The 12123-nt window shown below is 48.7% G+C and overlaps 2 protein-coding genes across 2 annotated transcripts in view; both read left to right on the top strand.

The window, feature by feature from the left end:
• LOC130489492 (tetraspanin-4-like) overlaps nt 1-12123 on the top strand; it is a 130394-nt gene that overhangs the window by 17482 nt on the left and 100789 nt on the right. The window lies entirely within an intron of this gene.
• Nucleotides 4626-9800, top strand: LOC130489493 (ferritin heavy chain A-like). The gene is made up of 4 exons (XM_056863233.1): nt 4626-4741; nt 7405-7551; nt 7911-8036; nt 9480-9800. The coding sequence occupies exons 1-4, from the start codon at nt 4640-4642 to the stop codon at nt 9636-9638; spliced, it is 534 nt and encodes a 177-aa protein (XP_056719211.1). The 5' UTR covers nt 4626-4639; the 3' UTR covers nt 9639-9800.

Genomic DNA, 12123 nt, shown 5'->3' on the forward strand with positions numbered 1-12123 from the left:
ATTGCTTCAGCATGAGTTGGCACAATTAGTGTAGCACACATCAAGGAAGGGAGGAGGGGAAATGTTAACTCTGTAGTCGCCAATGCCCACTGGCCTTCTTTTCTGCCAATGGAAGACTACACCACTCCCCTTCTAAGGGAGGAGGAGGAGGAGGAAGAAGAAGAAGAGGAAGAAGAAGAAGAAGAAGAGGAGGAGGAGGAGGAGGAACTGGTTTGTATATGCCGACTTTCTCTACCACTTAAGGGAGACTAAACCGGCTTACAATCACCTTCCCTTCCCCTCCCCACAACAGACACCCTGTGAGGTAGGGGGGGCTGAGAGTGACTTGCCCAAGGTCACCCAGCTGGCTTCGTGTGTAGGAGTGGGGAAACAGATCCATTTCACCAGATTAGCCTCCGCCGCTCATGTGGTGGAGTGGGGAATCAAACCTGGCTCTCCAGATTAGAGTCCACCACTCGAAACCACCGCTCTTAACCAGTACACCACGCTGGCACCACGCTGGCAAATTTGTCTAATTCCCTTTGAAGGGGCCACTCTATGCTTTACTTACTTTAAGCATCCACAAGATATGTTTCCTGCATTTGCTAGTAGGCTGTGATCTGGCACATTGATAAATCACTGGCTCCCTTTTCTCCCACAGTAGCGCTTAAAGGGCTTAATTTGGGTTGCAGCTTTTGAGTGTGAATCCTGACGGCTGTTATGAAATGGCAGGTTCTTGCAAGAGTTTAATGTGCCCTGAAGGAATAAAAATAATGGCCTGTTACGAAGTCATAATATGGATCCTTGCCCAAGACAATTATACGATACAGCCTATATTCAGACTGTATGCATGTCTGAGCCCATTTGGCAGGCCCCAGTGCCTCTCCATTTGCTCTGGCCTCTAGAGAAAGCTCCCACACCTTTAGGAAGTGCAGAAAAGGAAGAATGTTAGCAGATGCAGCTACACCCCATGAAGGCGGTGTAGCAATGAGAAAACCCGCAACTTTAAACATTAGTCTCCTTTCTGTGTAACTTTCTTGTGTCCTGAAGCTGGTGAAAAAGCAGCTAAATAATGAAGCTGTGCAAAAATAAAAATAAAAATTACCCTCACCTCTTGAAGAAGAGTGGGTGAAATAAGAACATGAGAAGAGCCCTGCTAGATCAGACCAGTGGTCCATCTAGTCCAGCATCCTTTCTCACACACTGGCCAACCAGTTCCTCTGGAGGGCCAACAAAAGGGCAAAGAGGCCCAGGCCTTTCCCCATGTTCACTCCTGGCACTAAGATTCTGAGGTTGACTGCTTCTGAACGATTAGGTTCCCTTTAGGTCCCATGGTTAGCAGCCGCTGATAGATTTATCGTCTACAATTATGCTTGGTATGGAGAGAATGGACAGGGAGAAGCTTTTCTCCCTCTCTCATAAAAACGAGGGGTCATCTGCTGAAGCCGGAGGGTGAGAGATTCAAAACAGATAAAAGGAAGTATTTCTTCACACAACGCATAGTTCAATTGTGGAACTCCCTGCCCCAGGATGTGGTGATGGCTGCCAACTTAGAGTGCTTGAAGAGGGGAGTGGACATGTGCATGGAGGAGAGGGCTACCCAGGGCCACTAGTCAAAATGAATACTAGTCATGATGCATACCTATTCTCTCCAGGATCAGAGGAGCATGGCTATTATATTAGGTGCTTTGGGACACATGCAGGATAACGCTGCTGCTGTTGTCTTGTTTGTGGGCTTCCTAGAGGCACCTGGTTGGCCACTGTGTGAACAGACTGCTGGACTTGATGGCCCTTGGTCTGATCCCGCATGGCTTTTCTTATGTTCTTATGTCCATGAAGCTGTCTAGTCCCTTTTAAAGCCGTCCCTTTAACAAAGGATGCTATTTACTTCCATGCCATGAAAAGCATTAACTCCCCCACCCCGCTAAGCCTCTACTAAAAGGACAGGACATCTTTGTCCCGGCCGGTTGACAACCGTGGGTCTCCCAGATCCTGGTCCGACCTGCTAACCATTACACCAAATACATAGTGAGATAGGGAGGCCAGTGCGGATGGAAAAGCAAGGCTGCCTGAACCGTAGGCCTGGTGGGACAGTTCTTGTGTTCTGTTTCCTTATCTGGAGGTGGCAGGTGCACCGGCTCCCTCCAAACAAAGGGTGTCGGGAGAACGTACGGAAGGAGATGTAACTTTAGAGCCAAGTTGTCATGTCCTTCCACACTAGAAGAAGTGGCAAAACAATTGGGGAAGGGCCGTGGCTCAGTGGTAGAGCATCTGCTTGGCATGCAGAAGGTCCCAGGTTCAATCCCCGGCATCTCCAGTTAAAGGGACTAGGCAAGTAGGGGATGTGGAAGACCTCCGCTTGAGACCCTGGAAAGCTACTGCCGGTCTGAGTAGACAATACTGACTTTGATGGACCAAGGGTCTGATTCAGTAGAAGGCAGCTTCATGTGTTCAATTACAGTGTGTGTTGGGGGGCGGGGAGAGAGAGAGCCAACAGGTTGGGCTTCATGTTGGCCTGTGCATTTTCATTTCTGAGGTTTAACTGGGAAGGACCCATCGCTTTGGTTCCCATGCAAAATGGCCATATTTAATCCTGGGGGGTTACCGCATTTTGTATTCCCAGCGATAAAAAACACCGCTTTAAAAGGGTTTTTGGATACCATGGCTTATAAATGGTTGGAAGACGTCTTCACAGCTAAAGGGGCCAAACAAAGTGCGAACAGTATTTTTTATAACATTTTCACACTCTTAATACATCGCTGGGAATACAAGGGCGGTAAACCCCCAAAGTGCGAACAGTATTTTTTATAACGTTTTCAAATTCTTAATACATCGCTGGGAATACAAGTGCGGTAAACCCCCAAAGTGCGAACAGTATTTTTTATAACGTTTTCAAACTCTTAACACATCGGTGGGAATACACAGAAAGTGAGAACAGTATTTTTTATACCGTTTTCAAACTCTTAACACATCGGTGGGAATACACAGAAAGTGCGAACAGTATTTTTTATACCGTTTTCAAACTCTTAACACATCGGTGGGAATACACAGAAAGTGCGAACAGTATTTTTTATACCGTTTTCAAACTCTTAATACATCGCTGGGAATACAAGTGCGGTAAACCCCCAAAGTGCGAACAGTATTTTTTATAACATTTTCAAACTCTTAACACATCGGTGGGAATACACAGAAAGTGCGAACAGTATTTTTTATAACGTATTCAAACTCTTAATACATTGCTGGGAATCCAAGTGCGGTAAACCCCCAAAGTGTGAACAGTATTTTTTATAACGTTTTCAAACTCTTAATACATCGCTGGGAATACACAGAAAGTGCGAACACTATTTTTTATAACGTTTTCAAACTCTTAATACATTGCTGGGAATACAAGTGCGGTAAACCCCCAAGGTGCGAACAGTATTTTTTATAACGTTTTCAAACTCTTAATACATCGCTGGGAATCCAAGTGCGGTAAACCCCCAAAGTGCGAACAGTATTTTTTATAACGTTTTCAGACTCTTAACACATCGGTGGGAATACACAGAAAGTGCGAACAATATTTTTTATAACGTTTTCAAACTCTTAACACATCGGTGGGAATACACAGAAAGTGCGAACAGTATTTTTTATAACGTTTTCAAACTCTTAATACATCGCTGGGAATCCAAGTGCGGTAAACCCCCAAAGTGCGAACAGTATTTTTTATAACGTTTTCAGACTCTTAACACATCGGTGGGAATACACAGAAAGTGCGAACAGTATTTTTTATAACGTTTTCAAACTCTTAACACATCGCTGGGAATACACAGAAAGTGCAAAAAGGATTTTTATAACGTTTTCAGACTCTTAACACATCGGTGGGAATACACAGAAAGTGCGAACAGTATTTTTAATAACGTTGTCAAACTGTTAATACATCGCTGGGAATACACAGAAAGTGCGAACAGTATTTTTTCTAACGTTTTCAAACTCTTAATACATCGCTGGGAATACAAGTGCGGTAACCCCCTGAAGTGCGAACAGTATTTTTTATCATGTTTTCAAACTCTTAATACATCGCTGGGAATACACAGAACGTGCGAACAGTATTTTTTATAGCGTTTTCAGACTCTTAATACATCGCTGGGAATGCAAGTGCAGTAAATCCCCAAAGTTCGAACAGTATTTTTTTATAACGTTTTCAAACTCTTAACACATCGCCGGGCATACCAGTGCGGTCACCCCTGGACGCCCCTACTCAATCCCAACTGTTTCCAGCGCAGGATCTTGGGGGTGGCCTCGAGGCGCACGGCCCCACCCCTAAGCAAGCCCGGGCACGGGCGGCCGAGCCCAGGACGCCCCGGTTGCTCCCCTCCTCGCCAGGCTCCGCCTTTGGCGGGCCGGGCGGGCGGCGATTGGCCGGCGCGCCCTTCCCCGGCCCCTATAAAAGGGTCTGGCCTCCCTTTGTCCAGCCGGAGCCCGGTTCTTGCTTCAACAGTGTTTGGACGGAGCCGCTTCCACCGCCTGCCTCTCTCCCCGCGCAGGATCCCCGGCGTTCTCGGCCAGGCGCGCTTGGATCCCGAGAGACCCCGACCGCCAGATCCCCAGATCCCCTTTTGTTTTTGGCACCAGCCCGGACCAGACGCCTTCTTCAGCCGAACCTCCCAGCTCGCCCGGAGCCATGGAGTCCCAGGTCCGCCAGAACTACCACCGCGACTGCGAAGGCGCCGTCAACCGCATGGTCAACATGGAACTGTACGCCAGCTACGTCTATCTCTCCATGGTGAGTTGGGGTACCCCTTCGCCCTCCCCTTTTACCCCGGGGGGGGGGACCTGGAGACCTCCCCTTTTACCCCGGGGGGGGGACCTGGAGACCTCCCCTTTTACCCCAGGGGGGACCTGGAGACCTCCCCTTTTACCCCAGGGGGGACCTGGAGACCTCCCCTTTTACCCCAGGGGAGACCCCTGTCCACTAGCCGTCCTTCATCCGTAATCGTTAGCACAGATCCCTCCTCCCAGGACTCCTGTCCCCTACTCAGCCTTTGCAAAGGAAGCAGGCTTTCAAAGGCCGTTTACCGCCTTGGGTTTGCTGCTCTTTGTGTGTGTGTGTGTGTGTGTGTGTGTGTGTGTAAAGGGCCTTCAAGTCGCAGCCGACTTATGGCGACTTATGGGGTTTTCATGGCAAGAGACTAACAGAGGTGGTTGCCTGCTCCTTCCTCTGCGCAGCGACCCTGGTCTTCCTGGGTGGTCTCCCATCCAAATACTAACCAGGGCTGACCCTGCTTAGCTTCTGAGATCTGATGAGATCAGGCTAGCCTGGGCCATCCGGGTCAGGGCAAGTAGGGGATGCTCTTTAGATGCACGTTTTCCCCATCCAGATCCTCAAAACTCAACAATAAGCCCCCATGCAGAGTTTTGAGAATTTGGAAAAATGTGCATCTAGAGAGCGGCAAAACCTCCCCTGCATCAATGGCCTCTCTCTTCCTCTTTCATAGATCAACAGATAAATGGGGATGTGGGTCTGTCCGTTCTTTCTTTGACGTTGAATGGCTGCGCCTTTCTCCTGCTCGGGCCCCCAACGGATCGATCAAAGGACCCAGAACCTCCCAGCTCTCCTTCTGCCCATCCTCCTGTTTTTTCTTTTCCCCCAGTCTCACAGGGGTAGGGGGGAAGAGGAGGGGAACCGCATTCCAACCTCTCTTTGCTTTTCTGCCTTTTATCTCTTCTCATTGTTCTGTGGATCCTCCCCCCCCCCGCCCAGCGCGGTTTCTGAGCGCTGTGGTGCAGCAGTTTTGGGAGGGTGGATCAACAGGTCTGGCAAACCGAGATAAACCTGGGCGTAGATAACTTCCAACCGATGCTTTCTTCCTCTCCCCGCCCTCACCAGACCAATTGCTCCCCCTCTCCCATCCCTCAGTCTATAATCTCCATTTGCCCCATTTTCAAGTTTGTTACTTCCAGCTTTAATCCGGATTTTTGCATCTCGGGTGTGGATGGTGTACATGTAGTATTTTCCCCTTCCTCTTCTCTGCTTCAGTCAGTGTAGTCTCTGGCCATTTATGCATGGGAGGATTTTCCTTGGATTTGCCGCTCTCTAGATTCACATTTCCCCCATCCAAATTCTCAAAACTCAAAAGTAAGTCCCCATGCAGAGTTTTGAGGAGTTGAATGGAGAAAATGTGCATCTAGGGAGCAGCAAATCCAAGGGAAAACCTCCCATGCATAAGTGGCCTCCGCCTGTTCTATACTTCCCAGTCCTGAAAAAAGTATGGATTCTGTGCTCTTCCTCCCTACCCCCACTTCCAATCTTAAGTGTACCGAATTTTAGGGCCTCTGGCCACTTTTCTACTCCACGGAGGTCTACGCGATAACAGGAAACGGCAAAACCGCTGTGGTATTCTGTAGTATCCTCCTCTTTCTGCAACAGGAGAAAATAAACCGAATGACTCTGGGCTCCTTTCCAAATTAAAACAACTGGGTGGATGCAAATAACCCCCCCCCCTGCATTTCTTTGCACAGCGTCATCCAACTTGGCATGGGAGGTTAACAGAAGTGGGTGCCACTGGATAGTTTGTTTTGCCTGCTAACGCAAATGGCAGAGCCAGTTGCTCTTTGGGAGGGCATGCCTGGCATGTGGCGGCCTGCTCTCTGCTCCTGGTCTGGCCTTGATCCAAGGGTTATGCCCAAGAGGTTAATTTGCCAGAACTCAGTTTCCTTTTCTGCCGGAGTTTGAAGAAGAAGAAGAGTTGGTTTTTATACACCGACTTTCTCTACCACTTAAGGAAGGATCATACCAGCTTACAATCACCTTCCCCTCCCCACCACAGACACCCTGTGAAGTAGTTGGAGCTGAGAGAGCTGTGACTAGCCCAGGCTCACCAGCCAGCTTCATGTGTAGGAGAGGGGAAACAAATCCAGTTCACCAGATTAGCCTCCGCCGCTCATATGGAGGAGTGGGGAATCAAACCCAGTTCTCCAGATCAGAGTCCACCGCTCCAAACCACCGCTCTTAACCATTACACCATGCTTCGGTTCCGGAGTCCACTCCCCTCTTAAATCCTTCCAAGTGGGCAGCCATCACCACATCCTGGGGCAGGGAGTTCCACAATTTAAGTATGTGTTTTGTAAAGAAATACTTCCTTTTATCTGTTTTGAATCTCTCACCCTCCAGCTTCATCAGATGACCTTGCGTTCTAGTATTATGGGAGAGGGAGAAAAACTTCTCCCTGTCCAATCCCTCCATACCATGCATAATTTTATAGACTTCTATCATGTCTCCCCTTAACCACCTTCTTTCCAAGCTAAACATTACCTCTTGTATTAGCCTGGCTTTAGGCTTGTGAAGGGAGACCGTGCCCACTTCTTCCTTCTGAAGCAAGTTAGGCTCTCTCTCCCACCTGAACATCAACGTAACTGGCGTCTCTCTTGTCCTGGTCTCCTCTGCAGTCTTCCTACTTCGACCGGGATGACGTTGCGTTGCGGCATGTCGCCGAGTTCTTCCGGTCGCAGTCGCATGAAGAGCGGGAACACGCCGACAAGCTGCTTCGGTTCCAGAGCCAGCGTGGCGGCCGTGTCCTCCTACAAGATCTCAAGGTAGGCGTCTGGGGCGGGCAGGTGAGATGTCTGAGGCAGTTGTGAGATGTAACTAGGAAGCTGGGCAGTTGTGGCAGGATTTCAGGCTGGCTGCATTGGCTGAAGATCCCTTCCCCCCCAAAGGCCAATTGCCAAGACTTAGTGGACCACATTCTCAGCCTGTAGGGTCTTCCACTCCCACCTGTACTTGGGAGGAACCTGTGAGTTCCAAGTTGTGATAATGTGGTGCCTGGTGGTGGATGTGTGTTCAGATTCTACCTCTGCCACAGGCTCTTTGTCTGGCCTTGGTTGTATCATCCTCCCAGAAATAACTTCACAACTTTGAACTGAAACCTAACCAAACCGTTTTCTCTTTACAGAAGCCAGAACGGGATGCCTGGGGCACAACCCTTGAGGCGATGGAGGCAGCCCTTCAGCTGGAAAAAAGTGTGAACCAGGCCCTCCTGGAACTGCACCGCCTGGCAAGCGACCAGAACGACCCCCACGTGAGTATCATCTTGGTATAATATTGATCTTTCTATTCCTGGAAAGGCCGAGATGCTTTTGCCTCTTAAGACGCGGATGGCAACTGGGCTGTAGACCGCTAGATGCAGCTAGACTACTGTATTGATGGTCCAGCCATCACTGCATCTAGTCTCTGATGACAACGGCTTTGGATGTCTTGCTATACCGAGACTCCTTTAATATTGAAGAGAGATTAAGAGAGCCAGCATGGTATAGTGGTTAAGAGCAGTGGTTTGGAGTTGTGGACTCTGATATGGAGAACCAGGTCTGATTCCCCACTCCTCCACTTGAGCGACGGAGGCTAATCTGGTGAACTGGATTTGTTTCCCTGCTCCTCCACATGAAGCCAGCTGAGTGACATTGGGCAAGTTACAGCTCTGTTAGGGCTCTCTCAGCCCCACCTACCTCACAGGGTGTCTGTTGTGGGGAGGGGAAGGTGATTGTAAGCCGGTTTGAGTCTCCCTTAAGTGGTAGAGAAAGTTGACATATAAAAACCAACTCTTCTTCTTAATCATAAAGTAGAACTATTGTTGCCCTGACCTGGATGGCCCAGGCTTGCCTGATCTCATAAGATCTTGGAAGCTAAGCAGGGTCGGCCCTGGTTTTAGTATCTGGATGGGAGACCACCAAGGAAGTCCAGGGTTGCTATGCAGAGGCAGGCAGTGGCAGAATGCTTGTTTCTTGCCTTGAAAACCCACGGACAACTTTCCACCGCCAGGACTGTTGTTGTTCTGGGCAGAGCTAGTCGGGTGGAGTGCCCCTTCCAAGCAAAAAACAGGGCATGTGCTAGGCAGGGGATTATGGGAACGCCACTGTTGTCATCATGGTGGGAGAGGTCAATGGAAAAGTAGAAATACTACCCATGAAATGCTCTAAGGACAATGTTTTCTTGGGCAAACTGCTGTAAGTTTTACAGCTGTGATTGAATACCACTGGTCCGCTGAAGAGCCAGCGTGGTGTAGTGGTTAAGAGTGGTGGACTCTGATCTGGAGAATCGGGTTTGATTCCCCACTCCACAGGAACAGCGGAGGCTAATCTGGTGAAATGGATTTGTTTCCCCACTCCTACACATGAAGCCAGCTGGGTAACCTTGGGCTAGTCACTCTCTCAGCCCCACTTACCTCACAGGGTGTCTGATTTGGGGAGGGGAAGGTGATTGTAAGCCGGTTTGAGTCTCCCTTAAGTGGTAGAGAAAGTTGGCATATAAAAACCAACTGTTCTTCTTCCAAATGAGCCCATATAGCAGACGAAATATCTCCAGCTTGCCAGAGTGAACATATGTTTGTTTTCTTCTTCTATCTGGGGTGGCTTGGCTGATATTCTCCAAACTCTGATGTGAACTCCATTACCTTGGAGGTGTTGAGGAACCTCAACTGAGTTGCCTGCTGCCACCATCTCACCTCGTTTCATTTCTCTCTTCCCAGCTCTGTGACTTCCTGGAGACGCACTACCTCGATGAACAAGTCAAAGCTATCAAGGTCCTGGGTGACTACATCACCAACCTCCGGCGGCTGGGAGCATCCCAGGGGGGGCTTGGAGAGTATCTCTTTGACAAGCACAGCCTAGGAAAGAGCAGCAGCTGAGTGTGGCGTGGCGCCCCCCCTCCACATTCCTGGGATCACCGCCTCCGTGAACCCACAGTACATACCCACCACCATCACAATTGCCGTGCCCCAGTCAAGGGGGTTGCACCTGCCAACTCTCGATTGGCATGCTTCCAATAAACAAGGGTTCACCAGTTTAAACTTGTCTTCTTTCATTTATTTATTTGATTGGTTTTATATTCTTCGGAATCAGAAGAGCATGCCATTATATTAGGTGCTTTGAAACACAGGCAGGATAATTCTGCTGCAGTCGTCTTGTTTGTGGGCTTCCTGGAGGCACCTGGTTGGCCGCTGCGTGAACATACTGCTGGACCTGATGGGCCTTGATCTGATCCACCATGGCCTTTCATAGAATCACAGAGTTGGAAGGGACCACCAGGGTCATCTAGTCCAACCCCCTGCTCAATGCAGGAAATTCACCACTACCTCCCCCACACACCCCCAATGACCCCTACTCCATGCCCAGAAGATAGCCAAGGTACCCCTCCCTCTCATGATCACCTAAGGTCATAGAATCAGCATTGCTGACAGATGGCCATCTAGCCTCTGCTTAAAAACCTCCAGGAAAGGAGAGCTTAACTACCTCCAGAGGAAGCCTGTTCCACTGAGGAACCACTCTAACTGTTAGAAAAACTTTCTTATGTACTTATACCCTGCCCTCGCTCTTTGGCTGAGGCCAGGGCAGCTCGCAACATAATAGTCCATACAACACGATGGGTAGCCGTCTTAGTCAGTCACCAGCAGTAGAAAAGAGCAGTCCAGTAGCGCCTTAAAGACTTAACAAAATTTCTGGCAGGCTATGAGCTTTTGTGAGCCACTGCTCACTTCTTCAGATACAGCTAGAATGCGAGTCCATTTATCCTTAATAGACACGTCCTAGCTGTATCTGAAGAAGTAAGCTTTGGCTCATGAAAGCTCTTAGCCTGCCAGAAATTTTGTAAGTCTTTAAGGTGCTACTGGACTCTTGCTCTTTTCTACAGTCCATTCAACAGTTAGAAATACAATAAAATCACCCTAAAATCATGAAATGAAATGGGTAATTTCCAGCCCCATTAACATCCTTTAATTGGTAAATTGTAAAACCTGCAAGGTTAACACGAGAGCGCTCATTTTGGAGGATAGGGCCTCTGAAAGGATTGTGGGCAGCCAGGGGCCCCCACACAGCAGATGGTAGTAATACAGAGAGGGAGGACAGTGAAGGTGGAAAAGCAAGGCCACCCAAACCGTATGCCTGGTGGAACAGTTCTTGCATTCTGTTTCCTTATCTGGAGGTTGCAGGTACACCGGCTCCCTCCAAACAAAGGGTGTTGGGAGAACGTACAGGAAGGAGATGTAACTTTAGAGCCAAGTTGTCATGTCCTTCCACACTGGAAGAAGTAGCAAAATAATTACAGTGTGTGCTTGGGTGGGAAGACACAGGTTGGGCTTCAAGTTGGCCTGTGCGTTTGCGTTTCTGAGGTTTAACTGGGAAGGACCCATAGCTTTGGTTCCTATGCAAAATAGCCATATTTAATCCTGGGCATCTCTTATAGGGTCACAGGTGCTGAGAAAGACCTTTCTCTCTGTGACCTCATGTAAGCTAGTACCAGTTAGAAGCCAACAGTGAACTCAATGGCCCTGAAGAAATGCTGCCAGTTTAATACAAATGGGCCATTGTAATTCAAGATGAAAAATCTGATTTGATATCCGGCAGCTTCGTACCCTAACTGCAAAGCCACTTCTGACCTAGCCTGCTTGCTTTCAGTCTGCAATTGAACTGGCACAGGTTGCTGTTTGGGTGGTAGCTAACGGCAGGCAAAAATCGCTTGCTCCACAGAGGTGTGTGTGTGGGGGGGAGAGAGTTGCTGTGCCTTCCACCTCTGTTCCCGAGGAGTCACTGTGTTCATCTACAGCAGCAACAACGAAGTTTTATAACAGTAGAAAAGAGCAAGAGTCCAGTAGCACCTTAAAGAGCAACAAAATTTCTGGCAGGGTATGAGCTTTCGTGAGCCACAGCTCACTTCTTCAGACACTTATTTAGTTTTATGGCAACTTTTAAAGGTTTAAAAGCTTCCCTGTCGTAGAGCCCCCCTTCATCAGATACAAGAAATATGTCCTCAGTTTGCAAATGTGTATGTACGCTGCTATGGGTGCAGAGGAGGAAACTAAAGATCTGAATCAGTACTGGATATTTATATTTTTTAAAGATGGGCCATATGGCTCAGTGGCAGAGCATCTGCTTGGCATGCAGAAGGTCCCAGGTTCAGTCCCCGGCATCTCCAGTTAAAGGGACTAGGCAAGTAGGTGATGTGAAAGACCCCTGCCTGAGACCCTGGAGAGCCGCTGCCAGTCTGAGTAGACAATACTGACTTTGATGGACCAAGGGTCTGATTCAGTATAAGGCAGCTTCTTGTGTTCAAGTGTATCCAGTGCAGTAGCTTCAGTATAACCTGGAAAAAAATTGTACCGAGCAGGGCTTAACCTA

The sequence above is a fragment of the Euleptes europaea genome, chromosome 18 (genome assembly GCF_029931775.1).
Source record: "Euleptes europaea isolate rEulEur1 chromosome 18, rEulEur1.hap1, whole genome shotgun sequence".
In the NCBI taxonomy this organism is placed as follows: Eukaryota; Metazoa; Chordata; class Lepidosauria; order Squamata; family Sphaerodactylidae; genus Euleptes; species Euleptes europaea.